Genomic DNA, 17,906 nt, shown 5'->3' on the forward strand with positions numbered 1-17,906 from the left:
CTTTGGAGATGTCAGACAGAGGTTTTTTCAAGGAGAGAGGTTACAATTCTTATGTGTGGGGGTCCCCCACCACCACCAAGCGATTCTCCAGCACCAGCTGGATTTCCTACCTTATAAATCACTTCTGACACTATTTACCTGGGGACGGCGTCCGATTCCGCAGGTTAATGATTCAGCCCTCCAAGGCCGACTCCCACCTCCCTTGTGATGCCTGTAAGTTTCAGATTGTCACCTGTGCTGTTGGCCGGCTGGCTGGAAATCAGGTTCCCACGATCCTCTCCCTGGGTTTGATGAATTTGCTAGAGCAGCTCACAACTCAGAAACATTTTACAGACTACATCAGTGGTGTATTAGTAAAGGCCCGAACTCAGGAGCAGCCACAGGGAAGAGATGCACAGGGCAAGGGATGGGGAGGGGGCACGGGCCTTCCCGGCCCTACTCTCCAGGTGCCACTCTCCCCAAATCTCCCGTGTGTTCTGGAAGCTCTCATTTAAATGTTTATGGAGGCTTCCTTACTCTAAGCGCCACATTGATTAAATCCTTGGCCTTTGGTGATTGAATTCCGTCTCCAGGCCCCCTCCTTTCCCTGGAGGTCAGAGGGTGGGACTGCAAGTTCCAACCCTCTAATCACGTGGTTGCTTCTCCTAGCAACCAGCCCCTAGCCTTAGGTGCCTTCTAAAAGTCAGTCGTTAACATAACAAAAGACACCTTTCTTGCTCTCACCACTTAGGAATTTTTTTTTTTTTTTTTTGAGAAAGAGACACTGACAGGGCGGGAGACAGGGAGCACTAGCGGGATGGGGGGAGGGGAGAGGGAGAAGCAGCCCCCCCCTTCCCCCCCTGCTGAACAGGCAGCCCGACCCCAGGCTCCATCCCAGGATTCTGGGATCATGACCTGAGCGGAAGGCAGACACTTGACTGCCTGAGCCACCCAGGCGCCCCTCTCATCACCTGGGAAATACAAGAGTTTTAGGAGCTCTGCCAGCAACCGGAACAAAGACCAAATATATATTTATATTAATTATAAATCACAATATCGCAGTTTGTTGTTGTTGTTTCCAGAAACTGGCAGGGCATTTCAAAGACCAGAGCTGCCTGCCTCGGTGAAACCTGAGAGGGGTTTAGGGGAGGTATTCCCATCTGTTAGTCTGTTCTCAGCCAGCAGATAGTAAGTCCAGAAACCCACGCTCCCCAAAGCTACCCTGGGTTTGGAGGGGCTGGCTCCCTGGGGCACCCCTGAAGGAGGGTGCCCTGGGTCAGTATTCAGACCCAGTCGCCCAAAGGGTCCCCCACGGTACCACCTTTCTCTACCCACTTACTCACCAACTTGCTGGGGGGGACGTTGGACGAGTCATTTCCCTTCTCTGGGCCCTCACTTTCCTCACGCGTAAAACAAGGGTCTGGAATCATTTCCCCAGGGGAGCTCCTGGGGTGGCAGCTGTGGAGCCAGTGCCTGCTGTGGTGGTCTCCCTCTCTGGGCTGGGGGTTCCCTGTAAAGCAGACGTAACTTACGTGCATGCCTCCTAGGGTCTTCTGTGCTTGGCAGCCTGCTGGCACGCACACCCTCTGTGGGGCTGTATTCTTGGACACCGCGGCTTCCCATAATGGCTGCTCACCCCTCAACCGTTGGCCTTCATCCGTTGGAGTAGCCAGAGGGGCTTCTGAATCACTCGCCCCTCTGCCCCTCATCCCCAGCCTGACTCTGCTCCCGCATTACCTTGCACGGGGTTCTCTCACCCCCAAACTCCCCATCCTTGTTCCTGTCATCACCCCTGAGCTCTTGAAGGGCCCCTCCCTCCCTCCTGCCACAGTGACACCCGAGAACTTGATGGTCGCATCCCCATCCCCGCCTCGAGACGGTCCTGTGACGAAGTGCTCATGGTCTCTGCTTCGTGGGTGAAGAAGCCGGGCTCAGGGAGGTGCCCGCGATGCTGCCGCAGACTAGGAGACAGGACTGGTGCGCTTCTGGGCCCAGGCTCCCTGCCCTGTCCTCCTTCCACAGGGGGGCTGCCCGTTGGGGCCCTGCTGCTCTTCTGGATTATTCCCTCCAGATTCCCTGTCCTGGGAGGAGCTCACAGCCGAATGAATTGAGGCATTTACTCAGCCTTTCATGTGTCCGTTCCTTCATGTGGTCAATGTGTGTGGAGCGCCTGCTGTATACCAGGCACAGTGCTGGGCAGTGGGGATAGAGTGAGGAATGAGGCAGGGAGAGACGACATAAATGGTCGCAAAAACCATTGTTCAGTTGCGAAGTGGAACTACGCCCTCCCCCATGCAGCCAGTGTAACCAGAAGGCCAGTCTTGTCTCAGGACGGAGGAGGGAAGCAGTCTGGGAACATGAGCCACTTCTCCTCAGGAGCCTGTCTGCCTCCACCCTCGTCTCCATCCTCCTCGTGAGGAGCGTTCTGAGGCTCAGAGAAGTGCATTGACACGCCCAAGGTCACACATCACCTTAAGACATAATGGCCTCCGCTCCTCCCATAACCATCCTTTCTGTCCTGGTGCTGTCGAGAGAAGAGTCTCTGCTCTGCGGCTTCCTGGCCGTGTGACCTCCGGCCAGTCTCATCTCCTGCCTGGGCTCCAGTGACTGGCAGCAAGTAAGGGCAAGCAGTTTGGCATATTGGAAAGCTTGATAAGAGTATTTATTAGTAATGTGTTTTATTAATAATGGCTATATTAAAATGCTCTCAGGGATGATTTAGTCACATTAAAAAGTCCAGACATCGAGTAAACTCTTCATCCTAAAAGAAACAAACTAGAAAAGCCGCAGCTCTGGAAGGCCCCTGGGGACAGGGGCTGCTTCGAGGTACCGATTCCCAGCCACATCTCTGGCCTTGTCTGGGTCAGCTGACCCCCATGTGGCCAGGCCTCAGAGCTTCATGGCTGAGGGGGGAAAGGGTCACCCCCAACTTTTTAAAGAAATTAATTTTTATTTCATATTCATAAACATGATGACAGGTGCTGGTGATAAAACGTAAAGGACACAGTGTCAGTTTTTTTTAGAATCGTCTAGTCTAGTGAGTGAGGCGTAGGTGAACATACGAATTACATTACAATTTAGTGTGAGCTTTTATCCCCTGTCTTACTGAGAAACGATGGGCCTACATCACTGTATGAGATTAGGGCGTGCAGTGTGATGGTTTGTCGTAATACATCATGGAGCGATGACTGCAACAATTCTGTTCACATCCATCTTCTTGTGGACACAGTAGCTCCCAACTCATGGGGATCACGGGGGGCAGACCTCTGGTTTTCCCTTTGGCCTTTATGGTTCATTAGAGAAGTGTATGTATTTTCAAACCCTTTCCAGCCCTGCTGAGTGGGGGAAGGCCCAGGCGAGAAACTTTGATATCTGGGGAAGTTTGGGGAAAACCTGTAAGCATCTGAAAAGCGAGAATTGAAAGTCTGTTCATTCAGTCATCAGAGACTTGCGGACTTTTCCTGTGCCCAGGCCCGGGCCACGCCCTGGGGACCCAGAGTTGAATCTCTCTCTCTGGCCTGGAACAGCCAGGCCAGCCCGGAGACAGATCGGCTGTGCCTGTCAGTGGGGTCTCTTGAAGATGCTTTGGGCACACAAAGTTCAAAAAACTTTCCCAGAGGCCTTGAATGACAAAAGCATGCCAGGCAGACACAAGCCAGGAAGGGAATTCCCTGGTAGAGGGAAGCACCCTTGAAAAGGGAAGGCAGAGAGTTCCAGACATCAGTAGCATGGCTGGGTGGCAGTGTCTCGCTCTGGGGCAGCGGGGAGAGGAGAGGAGCGGGATGGGAGGTCTTCACTGGTGACCCCGAATGCCCTGCTGAGTGCTGGGGTCTTGATTCACTTTGGGAGCCAGTCTGGAACCCGAAGTCCTTAGTTAATGCTGCCAGGTGCCCCCTTAAATATAGTGACTGTTGTTCGGTTGTTTTGACAACTAGCTTCTGCTCAGGAGGAAGAACGGCACAGCCCAGCCCTCACCCAAACAGGCTTGCAGGAGCGCTGCACGGACCGCCAGAGGTCCCAGGAGGAAACCCACTCTAACGAGATGTCTAACCTACTTTTCATGACTCACGTGGTTTGGGGAGCACGCAGAATGCCTTGGGAGGGGGGTGGCAGTGCCAGCAGACTGGGCCGCTCGCGTGACACAGAACACCGGATGGAGGAGCTGTTTATTTTGGTGTGTTCCCTGTGGGACAGAAGAGCCCTGGGGGCTATTTGTGTTGATGAACCGCGTGAAATGAAAGGCGGCTGTCCACGGGCGTCCTGTTTCTCCTGAGAGCAAATCCACTTGTGTATTGAGGCACTTCCTCCTTCCTTCCCTTGTGTAATTTGGGATGGCCCATTTTACAGGTGATGCAACTGAGGCCCCAAGGGGAAGTGACATTCCTGAGGTTACTGCTTGCAGCCGACAAGTGACAGAGTCAGGTTCCAACCAAAACCTTTTAAGGTGACGCAGCAGAGGCAAAAGTGGAACTCGGCAAAGGGGATTTGGGGAACAGGGTCTCGGAGGGGTGGTGCCCATCGGGGAATTCAGAGAACAAAGCTGGACAGGCCCGAGGGCCCCTCCTCTCCACTGACCGCACTGGGGAGGAATTACGTAGAATTCCGCCATCTGGGGGTCAGCGGGAAGCAAGTGACCAAATAAATAGATGAGTGAATTTAAAAGGATGGATTTCTTGCCTATTTATAGTTGTGGCCTAAATCTCAGGTATCCTTGTCCCCAAGGAGTAAAAGGAGACTTTTTCTGATCAGCCGGGCTTTCTAAAGGGTGAATAAGCTGATTAAGTCCTGGGGCTGGGGCTGTTCCGGAGGGTCAGGGTGAGAGCCAGCTCAGAGGGGGTGGGGCGGGGGATGTGCCCTGGGCTCAGTCCCTTCCCTTCATCAGTTCGGTATTAGCCATCTAATTGCTCCAGGTAGCCTGAATGGAGGGGCGCCTGGGTGGCACAGCGGTTAAGCGTCTTCCTTCGGCTCAGGGCGTGATCCCAGCGTTCTGGGATCGAGCCCCACATCAGGCTCCTCCGCTATGAGCCTGCTTCTTCCTCTCCCACTCCCCTGCTTGTGTTCCCTCTCTCGCTGTCTCTGTCTCTGTCGAATAAATAAATAAAATCTTTAAAAAAAAAAAAAAAAGGAAATGGTTAACAGTTCTTCCTAGCCTGAGGGGCCATTATTTAGTAATCCCAGCACGTGTAAGTAATGAAATGGGAGGGTCCTTGCAAAGCGCTTAACACAACGCCCCCCCACCCAGGTGGATTTTTTTGTTCCTGCTGACCCGGGACCTGTGCTCTGGGCCTGCTCCAGAGACCTGGATTCCAATCCTAGCTGGTCCATGTGCAAAATGACACCCCTCCCTACTGCCGGCCTCAGATTCCTCCTGCATCAGGTGAAGACGGGGACTTCCTGGCTTCAAAGGCCAGAGTCAGGAGATGCCCCAGAGTCCAGTGGTTGAGGACCCAGGATTCTGGAACCCTGCCTCTTCTGGCTGTGCAACTTTGGTCAAGTCACTCGACCCCTCTGAGCCTCAGATGGGGTAAGATTCCTTATCTCATAGGATGGTTGCGAAGGACTGGGTAAAAATTCGGCAACCAAGTGCCAGGCGCTGAGCTCAGCACACACGGTCACTCAACCCAGGGAGCTGAGGATACTTCGCTCTGGAAGTGGCTGTGCGGTTGGAGCACTTTTCCGTACTTTGAAGGCATTTAGAGTGGGGTTTTTTTGTTCTGTGAGAGTCCCTGAAAATGTCATAACGTCTCATTACTTTTGGACTAATTATAGGAGAAAAGCAAACAGCCATAATCAGTGAAAAGTGATTTAAAATGCAATAAGAAAAATATTTTGTGTGATTAAAAAATTACTACCAGCTAGAATTACATCAACTGCCCAACAGAGTGCCGGGCACATCATGTTAGCTGCAACTATTTTTGTTTCCGGGATGTAAGAACAGTTGGAATTGGAACAAACGGTTGCTATGACGATCTTACACCAGGGTCCTCCTCATTCGCTGCCTCCAGGGAGGAGGCCCACCCTCTGCCCTAGAGCATCCCCTGACCGAGGGAGGAAGAAACAAGGATTTACAGCTGAGAAATGAGCAGTTCGTTCTGCTGGGAGATGGACAGGGGATGGTCAGGGAAGGCCTCCTGGAGGAGGTGTCATTTGAGACTGGAGAAGAGCAGGGATGTGCCTTCCAGGGCCTGAAATGGCCTGTAAAAATGCAGCAAGCTGTGAAAGCCCAGGGCCTCCCAGGCAATGACATATAGAGACAGTTCTATGACCAAAGAACCTCCGCTGGCTTTAGTTGTGCTAAGGGACATTCCTAATCGCTGGCGTTTTTCTGGAGTACGCGGTCCGTGGGGGACCTGGGCTGTGTTGGAAGGGTCATTGTGACCTCATGAGCAGGTATTCTGAGGCTCATAGCCGAGGTGCTGGGCATCTTTTGCACTCTCTAGGGCTTCTGATGTACCCAATTTCCTAGTGCCTGGGGTAAGCCCTATTCGCATGTCCACCTGTGTCCCTGTCTGCTCACAGAGCCTCGATCCCCTTACAGAACCTTACGGGGCTGCCTTCTGTGATTCAAGCTCAGGAGGTCCCAACAGCTGCGGTTACCTAGGAAACAGTGTCCAGGGAGTCCACTCAGGAGAGAGGGAGCAGAGGCCAAAGGTGGGAGCCCTTCACTGCTCTGACCTGAGTGGTCCGGCTGGAGGCCTGGTGGGAACAAGGTCTTTCCCAGGGGCGTCCAGCTTGGAGTGAGCCATGGCTCCCCTTGCCAAGAACTCTTCACGCAAGCCGCTCACCCCAGACCGCCAGCGGGACCCTCTGTTTACCCACCGCCTCCGTCCAAATCCTCGCTTGATAGAGCCTCTCAGCCCCTGAGCTGACCCGAGGTAGGTTGCCAGGTAAACAGGCAGGGCATTCCCTTGGGGGCAAAGACCTCTGTGGGATTTGGTGCTCTGTGTGTCCTGGGCCTGGGAAGGAGCTCCCCAAGTAAGTAAAGAGTTGAGCTGGTCCTAATAGTAGGAGCGGGCAGGGAACTGGAGGCCTAGAACCCAGGTCGAAACACTGGAGACCGAAGCTTTTGCACCTAGGCCTCAGTTTCCCCATCTGTAAAATGGGCACATTAGACCCGATGATGGTGTCGAAGTTCCTGAACTAGCACGTCCACAGAACACATTGGGCTTGAAGAAGGGAGCAGCCCACCCTTGGGCTGGCAGACTTTTTACCATAACTGCCGTTGTCTTGCTACTAGCTACTGTCTCCCTACTGGTGGGCAGCTCCCTGAGAGCGACTCCGAGTGAATCCTGTTCACCCTCACGCATGTGACGTCTTGGCACACAGCGGTCTGTGCGCCTGGCCCGGTACCGGCTGGCGTGACCGCGTCAGCTCATGTGATCGCCCTATGCCCTGAGGGGTAGTGCCGGTGGAGGCCACAGTTGACGGATGAGGAAACAGGCACAGAGTCCCTAAGCAGGGCCCGACTCGGGGCTTCCTGGAAAGCCCCCTCCTCTTTTCAGGCCTCAGTCTGCTTATCTGTAAACTCCGGGCACTGGGGGTCCAGGCCTGATCTGTCGTTCGTTGATGGCCAGTTGAGGGGTCTCGGGCAGCCAGGGACCTCCAGCTAGAACCTTTGGGGTTTTGAGGCTGGGAGTTGAGGGGTCCCAGAATCTGGTTTCTGTAGCTGCAGCCAATCTGGGGGATACCACCAAGCCACTTCTTCTCCCTAAGTTTGTCTTCACAGCTGCACAAGGAAGGAGGGAGGCAGCTCGGCCACTTTGCTCCAAGTGGCCGGTCTGCACTTCCTTGGGGCCGCTCTGCAGCCCGTTTCCCAGCAGTGTCCGTGGCACGCACTCCGCTGTCAAGGCCAGGCCCCGGGCCCTGTAACTTCCGTCTCCCCAGCTTGGCAGGCACCACCGCCCGGGGGTATCAACACCTGGTACGGGGAGCCGCAGGCCCTGGTCTGGTTGCCAGCTCGGTCTGGGGGCAGCTGCAGGGAATGTTCTCCCGACCCTACCCTGAGGCAAGGAGGAGGAGGTGACAGCAGGGCCCACATCCATGCTCAGATCCCGGGGGAGCCACCAGCCCACAGGACCTACTCCATCCCATAGTCAGCAGGTACCCTGGGAGGGTCCCCTAGGGTCCTCAGGTTCTGGGGCCCACCCACTGTGGAAGAGGAGTGGAGGCTGGATAGAAAGGAAGGGGCAGCTGGGAGGAGGCAGGAGTGTTGGGGGGATGCCCCACATCTCAGAACTGGCTGACCTGCATTTGCACCCTGGTCCTGGCTCTGAGAGGGGATATGGAAGGTGCCCAGTAGGCCTGGTGCACAGGACATGCCAGTAGGGCCTTGGCTGTGTGTCCTGGCTGTCACTGGCCTCAGGGTCATCATCCTGGTAGCTCACGCTTTGTTCAAGTACTGAGTTCTCGATACGTGTTAGCTCATTTCATCTCTCAACAGCCCTAAGAAGTAGGTACTATTGCTGTCATTCTGTATTTGAGGAAACTGAGGCACAGACAGGTGTATTTATGGTGTGTATTTTCTTCTGTTGGAGAGGTTGCCCTTGCAGAGAGAGAGGTGGCTCTGTGTGTGTGTGTACGCCTGTGTGCACCTGTGTGGGGGAGAAATGGTTGGGATCCTGCACTCGCGAGCCGTTAGGGTCTGCGGGTCAGCTGATTGAAACCACAGCCCAGGGAAGGTCAGGTGCTGCCTTGGTCAAGCAGTGGTCACTGGCAGAGCCTCACCTGGGCCTCCTGGGTCCTTTCCTGCTATTGTTCCTTGAGTTTGAGGAGCTGGCATTTTAGGCACAGGTGCTTCTCCTTTTGGGAAGGCCCCCACCTGCTGCCTCCACTTAGGGAAAAAGTGACACCCCACCCCCGTGCCACGGTGACAGCTGGGGGCCCCCAAGTCCCAAGCGATATGCCCTGTACTTTGTGTTTCTTTGGAGTTGCTGCCTGAGGTCTGCTGTGCTGGGTTTTGCCCCCTGGGTGTGTGGGGGGGGGTCTCTGGTGCTCGTTCCCCCAGGATCACATACCCTACTCAAATCCCTGCCCCAGAAACCCCGGGTAATCCACCTGCCAGCCCCAACCTTGATTTCTCAAACTCCTTTTAACTTTAGCAAGCAGATAGAGGGAGTATTGCCTTGTCCCGGGTTCAGAATCTGTCACTTGCTCGCTGGGGAACTTCGGCCAGGTCCTGTTTCCTCTCTGAGCTTTGGTTTTCTTACCTGTAAAGTGGGCTCCTGTAAGAAGCAGTGGCAAAAGTGAATAGGGGAGACTCTGGCAGATGGTCAAGTCCGGGCACATGGTTCTGGGGTCGTGCCCGGACTCACTGGGGCTGGCCTAAGTGAACCCCGGCCGGGCCCGGCCCCAGCTGCTCCCAGTCTGGCAGGGGCCGCCGTCCGTGGGCGTGTGCGGACAGTGGTGCACACAGCTGTGCGTGCTCGCGCGCATTATCATGAGCCAGGAGTAGTCTCTCGCACTGGTTGATTCTGTTACATGTTACCGAGCATCTTCTCGGTTCGTTAGCACCAGTCTTCCCGACCTCACCTGCTTCTAAGAGTCACTTGGGGGGTTGGTTGAATAACCTTGAGGATTCGGAGTCAGGAGGTCTGGGGCAGGTCCAGGCAGCTGGATTTTCAGCCAGAGTCCCAGGCAACGCTGATGTTCAGGCACCTGTGGTCCCGTACCAGCTCCGCCCAGAGACTTCGGCAAGGAATGGTTTTACCGATGATGGGGACCACTTTATAGATGAAGAAACTGAACTTTCCCAAGCGGAACTTCGAACTCTGTCCAGGGTTGAAGTCTGAGCAAGAGCCCAGCACCCGGTGAATGGTGAGGTGACACGGGCCAGAGGAGGCAGAGGGGGAGAAGTGGGTGGGCAGGAAGGGCTTCCTGGAGGGGTGACACTTGGGCCAGGTCTTAAAGGTGAGTGGGACCCTTCTAAACATAAGGGAACCCAGAAAGCGCAGCACTGGATGGGATAATGATGGAAAAAATGAGAGGTCCCGAGACTCAGGCAGGACCAGAGGAGAGGTGAGCTGGCAGAGACTGGGGCCGGTGACAGCGTCGAGTATCATGAGCTTTGGATTCCAGGTGAGGGATAGAGAGATGATTGTCCAAGCGGCTGGGGGCCACCCATAGTTCTTGAGCTGAAGGCGACATGGTAGGCAGTGGGCTGGGCTAGAAACAGCTTGGCTGAGCCAGGGGGCGTGCCTCTAGGGAGTGTCCAGTGGCTGAGGTGGCCTCGTGTTGTGTCGCCGCACGGGTGACCGGCCGTCTGGAGGCAGCACCACATCCCCCACACCGTGCTCGTGGTAGACACGAGCGGGCCGCAGGGGGATTACAGGGGAAGGGGAAGGGAGGTGGAGGCCAGTCTGGGGGTTGCCCTGGGAGATGGTCTGCACGATGTAGAAATGTCTTCTTCCCTCGAGCCCACCCCACCCCTGGTAGGGATTTGAACGCTGCGTTTTCATCCAGCGCAGCAGCTGCTGTCGGACACCGTCTTGCAGCCCTGGGAGTCTCCCTGCCCCGCACCGCCGTCCACCACCCCGAGCGGTCCGGCCAGGTTGGGAGTAAGAGCCTTACTTTCAGCCTCTGGCACACGCTGTGTTCCACTGGGTTGGGGTGCTGGGAGCTTCCCTGCCCTCCATCGCCTCCTTGCTACCTCACTTTTCCCTCTGAAACCAGGCTCCTTCAGCTCTGATGGCCCATCTGTGAAAGGCTGCGGGCTCTTGTTTATCTGCTGTGGGTCCGGGGCCTCAGTTTGTTCACCAGAAAGTGGGCTTGCATTTGCACGTGCCGGTACCCTAAGGCCCCCACTTCATGCCCTGCAAGTTTCGTGTGGGATCCACGAGGGGCCTCCAGTTAGTACTTGGCAAACCTTTAGGCGACCGAGGAGAATTCACCTCAAAGTCGGTTTTGGAAGATGCTCAGGGAACACGTTGTTTCATGAAAAGTGATTTCCTGAAGATTGAGGGTTCATCTATCAAAAGAGGGCAAAGCTTTGTAGAGTTTGACCATTTGGGGGGAACTGTGCTCAGATGCAGGGACACATCCCCTCTCCGTCTAGCAGAGGGGTCGCCTGGCTCATCCTTACTCTGTGGGCAGCCCTGCCCAGTCCTGAGCATCTGCTGCTGTCCTGTGTTCTGTCCGCCAGGCTGAGGCACCCTCACGGCTCTGAGGTGGTACGTGTTTACTACTGTGTTGAGTGTCCCCAGGGTTGTGAGCCCTAAAGGTTCTGTTTGACAAATATTGATAGTGCTGGGCCTTCTACTGGGTGTCAGGAAGCTGGCCCTGGGCGACAGTAAGCAAACAGTTACAATATGGCCTGGTGAGCATGGGGACAGAGGTGGTGTGACCCACGGAGCCCAAGGAAGGCACTGGGGAGTCCTCAGGACCATTGTCCCGGGGTATCGCTTGAGGATTGCCTGTACATTACTTGGGGAACAGTGTGCCAGGCTAGGGGAACAGAATGAGCCAAGGCATGGAGGCGTGAGGAAGCCTGGGGTGTGTGGTTCGGTAGCTCCTGGGGATCTCAGTCAGGTGGGCTTTGGATGGTGGAGGACACCTGAAACTTGACTTCCAGATAAATGGGGAAAGTTCCAGGCAACAAGCCCCTTTGCTCTGAAACGGGGCGCCAGCAGCAGACGTGGCTAGTTGATCACCACCGCTGTCTTGCTAAATCCCCAGCTGCTTTGTTCCACAGACACCAAACTCTCCTTGAGCTAAATTTCTAAGTGAGGGTGAGGTATGGATGCAGCTAGGAAGGAAGAAGATCCTTCCTCATTGAGTAGAGACACGTTTAAAAGAGGAACCATCACAGGGACCTTGTTTACATACATTTAATGAGCTAGGAGCCTTCACACACTGTGTGATAGATGGGATATTATGCCCATCTTGCAGACGGTAACACTGAGGCAGAGAGAGGCGACTTCCCCAGGCCCTTGAGCAAAGAGTGCTTTGGCTGTTTCCATGGAGATGTGACTTCCGGCAGAGCCCTGGTGACAGAGTTAGAGGTGACTGGCTCCGAGTGGGTGTTGGGCCACAGGCGTGCCCTTAGCTGGCCGTGTCACTGAGGGCCTATCTCTCTCCAGTTTCTATAGAGCTAGGGAGGGGCCGTCCTGTTTGCTTTTCACCGCCAGTGAGAGGAGCGTAGCTTTAGGGTTCTTATAGCTTAAAAGGGGAAGTCTGAGGAAATGGAAACTGAGCTTTTCTTTTTTTCTCATGTCTCTTTTTTTGTGACCTCCAGAAATAATCCTGGGTTCTGCAGAGCCTGCCTCAGGACCATGGTAGACCCTACCCCACCCCCACTTCCGGCCAAACCACGCTGAGGGCTGGGGTGGTGGGGAAGCCGACGGGAGGAGAGTGACAGGCTGTGGCTGGTGAGTCAGTGCCAGGAGACCGTTGCCTGCTGACTCACTGCCCTGTGCACCAACACAGGCCCCTGAGCGCCCCCGTTAGACATCATGGCGGCCCTCCCATCTCTCCCTACTTCCTCTCCTTTAGCTAAGCCTCAGTTGTGGCAGCGCATGCTGGAAATCTACCTAAGTGGCATTTGGGGGCTGAGCCCACTCAGACGGAATCCATGAAGCTGGGCTGTTCCTGAACTCTTGGCGTCCTCTGGGAGTCCAGGTCCAGCCAGGCTGCGGGGCCCAGCCTGGAGGGTGTAGGGGCCTGCTCCTTGAAGCTCCTCTCAATTCGCCCTTGACCAGATGCATAACTCCTGTCCTTCTTCTGAACTGGTTGAATAATTTTTGTGTTACTTTGACAAAACGAGCCCCTCCCCTCTGTCTCTGGACATTAGCACCTTGAGGGCAGGAAGGTGACCTCGGATCCCCCTCCAGTGGCCCTGGGCCAGCAGGATAGTAGGTGCTCGGTTACCATGGGGCGGGCAGTTGGAACTTTTCCTGCCCACTCCCCCAGGTGAGTAAGCGCCTGAGGTCCTATAGCATCAGAGGCTGACCTTGTTCTTCCCAAAGCCATGGGCTGCACCCATGGAGAGGTAAGGGCCCAGAGGTCAGTGCACAGGGCATTTTCTTCTCTGTGGCACTGGTGTTAGGGGCCTTGGCCAAGGGGAAGGAGGTCCCTCCACCCATCCTTGGCTGATCCCTCTTTATGAAGAACAGTGGCCGCCTTCAGCCAGTCCTACAGGTACCGGCACATGACGACGGGGCTGGGTGGCTCCGGGGTGGCTGGGGTAAGGACTCGGGTTCCCCAGGCCCCTACTAGAGAGTCCCCATTAGCAGCAGCTCCAGGGAAGAGCCCAGCATGGGCCCTTGAATCCCCTTCCAGGATGGAAGGGAGAAGTTGGCCAGACAGGAAAAATCAGGGGCCGTAGGCACATGGTGGAGTTCTCACTGAGCACAAAACTCTCCAGGGGCTCCTACCAGCCTCTGGTTAATCCAGCTTTTAACCCTGGCTTCCAGACCCGGCCTCCTCTCTAGGTCACCCCATGCCCTGTTTCCCTTTGCTCTCCTTCCACACTGGTTTCCTCTCTCTTCCTTTACCGTGGCCAGTGTGGCCCTCTTGGTACATGCTGTTCCCTGGTCTGAGAACACCAGTTCCCAGATATTTGCCACACAGACCTCAGCTTCAGTGTGGTCGAAGGCATGGACCCTGAAGCCCATTGCCTGGGGTCAGATCCCAGCTGTGTGACTTTGGGCAAGTGACTTCCCTTCTCTGGGCCTCATCCAGGCTGCTGAGAAGAATAAGTGAATTGCTGCCCAGGGCCAAGCCCGCCCCCTCCGTGAAGCCTTACCTCCTCAGAGGGGTCTCACTGGCTCCTGGGTCCCTGTCACCTGCTTCTTGTCCCCCTTGATTGTTTCTGCATGCTGGTTCCGTCTTGTAAATATTTACCTCCCTTCTGGAACATCAGCTCCTGCGGGCTTACCTCCGTGCCCCCGCTTCGTAGACCAGTTCCTGGCACCTAGTAGGTTACCTTCTCGGTAAGTGTTTATTCAGTAGTCCCTGCTTGCCAGTGCTACCCTTGCTCTGTTTTTGACCCTGGACATCCGAGGTGCAAAGGGGCAGTGACCCAGTGGAACCGAACTAGGCCCAGCCTTTTGACCCCTAGTCCATTGCCCTTTCCCCTGACTCAGTGGCCTGCTTGGCCATTGCCCGCCTGGGGCGCCTCTGTGTTGTGCATGGTGGGTGCCCTACGTGGCTTCAACACGCCCGCCCCCCCCCCCCCAACCACGCCTGCCGGCCTGGCCCTGGCCCCTCTACTCGGCCCCTCCCCCGGCCCAGCTTGGTGCCTTCTTCCTCCCCACCCCCACACTAGTTGCATGTCCTCTTTTTTGTTTCATCTCTTGACTGCCTGTGGTTCTCTGGGCTTTGGGTCAGTGCCTGCCACCTCCAAGGAGATAAGAAAAATATTTGGACCCAGTCCCCAAGACCTTTTACCTGTAAGTGTTTTTGTGAGAAGAGGATAAGGTGGCGGTACATTGGGCCCACATCCTGCCCGCCACCAGTTGTCCCAGAGGCCAGTTCTATGCAAAACCTGTTCACTTTCACCCGCTTTTTTTCACTGTAAACCACAGACCAAGGAGTAGGACTCGTTCTGGTAGGTAGGAAATGAGGTTTCCTCCCTTCCAGGGGCATGGAGTCGGGATCTGGGTGCAAATCCTGACCCACCGCCTTGTGGCTGTGAGACCTGAGCCAGACCTGCCCCTTCTCTAAGCTTTAGCATCCTGAGCTGCGAAAGGGGAGGCTCTGTGAGTCTTGGGGAGCAGTAGGCACTGGGCATGGGTTGAGGGTCGATCACGTGCCAGGCAAGGTGCTCTCAGCAGAAATGAGGGGTCTCTGAGGGTAGACCTGACTTTGTAGGGGTTTTGTAGTCAGATCAGGGGAGGGGAGGACCTTGTCCGCAGACACTGAACCCCAGGTAGATCATAGGCTCTGTCCCCAGAGATGTCATGCTAAAAACAATTCCCCAAACCAAATTCACTTTCACTAGGATCAGAATGTGGTTGCTCATTGTTCAGCTTTGTTCCGGGCAAAACAATGCCAGGCTTCCTGGATGACCTCACTGGGGCGAGCCGTTGGGCCTGTGAGGCCAGACTGGTCAGCATCTCCAGACAAGCCTGCCCTGCCCTTTGCTGGGCCCACCTTGGGTGACCTGGGGTAATGGTGTGACCAAAGAAGGCAAACTGTTGGGCCACGCAGTGTTTTAGAAATTAGAAAATGGAGGTAAGGCAGCGGGAGCTGAGGAGAGCCGCCCGTGGCTGGAACCTGGGCTCCTGTTTGCCACAGACCCTACCCCTCCCTGAGGCTTCCCCGCTGTACCCTGTCTTTGGCCTGCCAGGCCTTGAAGGCCGTTGAGATTTTCAGGCAGGAGTTATGCCAAGATACAAACAGATAAGCAAGACAAAAGGATACAGACCACATGATTCAAGCCAGTGATTAAATTTTTAAAAGGTGTACCTTTTTATGAAAAAGATGGAAGACCTTTCTTGGATTAATTTCTACTTTCTCTTCAAAAGCAGCTACCCTTAAGGCACGGGGTAAAATAGTGCTCTCACCACCCCTCATGTTCTTTTTGGTTGGTTGTTTGGTTGGTTGGTTGGTTGGGTGGTTGGGTTTGGGCGCTTATTTTATTTTTGTGCTTGTGTTTAAATGCTTCCTAGGGCCAGGATGGTTCCTCAGGAGCGTGCCCTTGACCCACATGACTGATGGACCCCAGCCCCCTCCTCACTGAGCCTGTCCCTCACCCACAGTCTGTGGGCACAGTGCTTTGGTCTGTCCAGGAGGTCTGGGAGGCTCTCCCTGGCTGCCGGAGGAAGCCTCTGGGCCGGAGTGCCATGCGTTCTGGCCATCGATGCCACTTCATCATCCTGCCCAGCCCGTCCCTAGGGCCCTGGGCCCTGTCCCTCGGTATCCCCTGGCTCCTCACTTCCCTGTCCACCGTTACCTGCTTCTCTGATGAGTCCAGTCCAGCGGCTTGAAGCTGACTTAGGGGCACCAGGCCTGATGTCACTTTGTCAACCTGCTAACGCAGGTGATCCAGAACAGCCGACTGCTTGAGAACATGGGACGGAGGCCGAAACAGACCTGGGAGCTATCTGAAGCTCCAGCGGCCTTTTACTTGCTGTGTGATTCTGGACAAGTGACTTCACCTCTGCAGTCCTCCCCAGCACAACAGGGATGGTAATGGCTCCCAGAGAGAGGGTTAGCTAAGAAAATGCTTGCAAAGCACTTATCACAGGGCTAAATAAACGTGCCTGTAGTCATTGCTTAATAGATGCAGCTTGCTTTTTCTTCTTTTTAAAACACTGAGGATATGAAGCCTGCCACAGAGTATTAATAAAATTCCAATGTGGTCCGCTATTTTCTTCAATAATAGCTAATATTTATTCATCACTTTGTATGTACCAGGCCCTGTGCTGGACATTTTATAGGCATCATCCTATTTAATCCCTGTGAGATAAGAGTTCTTCTAACCAATGAGGCACAGAGAGGTTGTTACTTGTTCTGGGTCACACAGCTGGGTTGTGGCCTCAGTGAGCCCAGAACTCTGTGGCCCTGGAGTGGACAGAGAAATGAGTAAAGGAGAGCATAAAGCCCTGCTCTGGAATGCTTGATTCCGTAGAGAGCCAACAGGACAGGGCGGTCCAGGCCTCCACTTTCCCAGCTGTAAAGTGGGTGGGTCATCCGGATGTCCCCTGGGATTCTAGGAGCCACTTACCTAACCCCCAGAGGTTTGCTGAGAAATACTGTCCAGTGAGGCCCAGAGGTGGATCTGAGAGGCTGACTGTGTTTGGGATGGGAGGTATTCTAAAGAGGAAACAGCAAAGGACCTGCCTTCTTATTTTGAAAACCTTGTAGAAGCTCGTGAGTGGGTAAGTCAGTGACAACACAAGATTTAAATCATTATTCTTTTCCAGAGAGATCCTTGTGGGAAGCTGATTGTTTTTACTTGAGAAAGTTCGAGTTCTGCAGGGGAGGGGGAGAATTTCCCAGCTTCTGGGCATCTCATCCAGGAAAAAGAAGCAAGGGCTTGGCTTCCCCACAGCCTTGGACGAGGTGGCAGATGCTGGGGGAGGCAGCCACAGCAACGTCTGCAGCTCAGTTCAAGATCCAGCTGGCTGGTGTGTGGGCACCTGGGGCCAGAGGGGCTGGGAGGGCGTGGGATGGGGGAGGGTACCCCGTCTCTAGCTCTACCCTGCTCTCCCTCTGCCGTTCTTTTTCCCTATGGCCTTAGCATCCCCATCAGCAGATAGTGCAGAGGCCACCTTCCTTCTAAACTTTGCCCGAGGCATCGGGCAGATCGAGATGGGAGTCTGACTTCAGGCTTCCCCGGTGCCAGGCCACTCACTTCCTTCATCTGTGAAACAGTGCTGAAACTCCCTTCCACAGTAGGGCTGTTGGAGGAGCAAATAGAACACTGTTTATTGACAGCTCAGCACAAGGTAAATACCAAAAATCCTGTAGTTGTAACTTGGAGAGAAGCAGAGGAACATCTGGTAACCCCACGGCATTGCTGGCACGCGGTGCTGGCAGCTTGGATCTGTCCGCGGACGTGCCAGAGCTGACCAGGTGACCTGCAGGTCGGCCTTCAGGCACAGCCAGTTCTGGCCGTGACCCCTGCAACAGAGACAAGGAGAATTTCAGCTGGACGAGGAGGGAGCCTTCATCCTGGAGCCTCTGTATCGGGGCTGATTCTAATGCCAATTCTAATCGCCTCTCCCTGTCATAACTAAAGAGGAAGCTCTTAAAATGGGGAATTATGTATCACGGTCGCTACAAAATAGCGCTGGGCCTGGCGCCAAGGAAAACAGCTCTTGGCGGCGGCCGGCAAGGCAGCAGGCTGCTGGAACGCCTTGGGGGGGCTTGTTCCTAAGTGCTTACTGCACCGTGGGGTGGGCCGCTGCGGGGTGACAGGTCAGAATGAGTAGGCCTCATCGTGAGTCCGTGGAGATGGACAGAAGTACTCCAGGGAAGTTGGTGTC

General features: G+C 54.9%; 1 protein-coding gene across 3 annotated transcripts in view; it reads left to right on the top strand.

Annotated features, from left to right (window-relative positions):
• SLC6A6 (solute carrier family 6 member 6) overlaps positions 1 to 17,906 on the top strand; it is an 82,799-nt gene that overhangs the window by 18,716 nt on the left and 46,177 nt on the right. The window contains exon 1 of one of the 3 annotated variants that reach the window (XM_045812400.2): positions 14,159 to 17,045. The exons of the other annotated variants lie outside the window; for them this stretch is intronic. Within the exon in view, the coding sequence (XP_045668356.1) occupies positions 16,988 to 17,045 (58 nt within the window). The 5' untranslated portion in view covers positions 14,159 to 16,987. Of the gene's footprint in view, positions 1 to 14,158; positions 17,046 to 17,906 lie in introns of those variants that run through there. 3 annotated transcript variants of the gene reach the window in all.

This window comes from Ursus americanus, chromosome 14, assembly GCF_024610735.1.
Source record: "Ursus americanus isolate L20-20 chromosome 14, mUrsAme1.1.p, whole genome shotgun sequence".
Classification (NCBI taxonomy): domain Eukaryota; kingdom Metazoa; phylum Chordata; class Mammalia; order Carnivora; family Ursidae; genus Ursus; species Ursus americanus.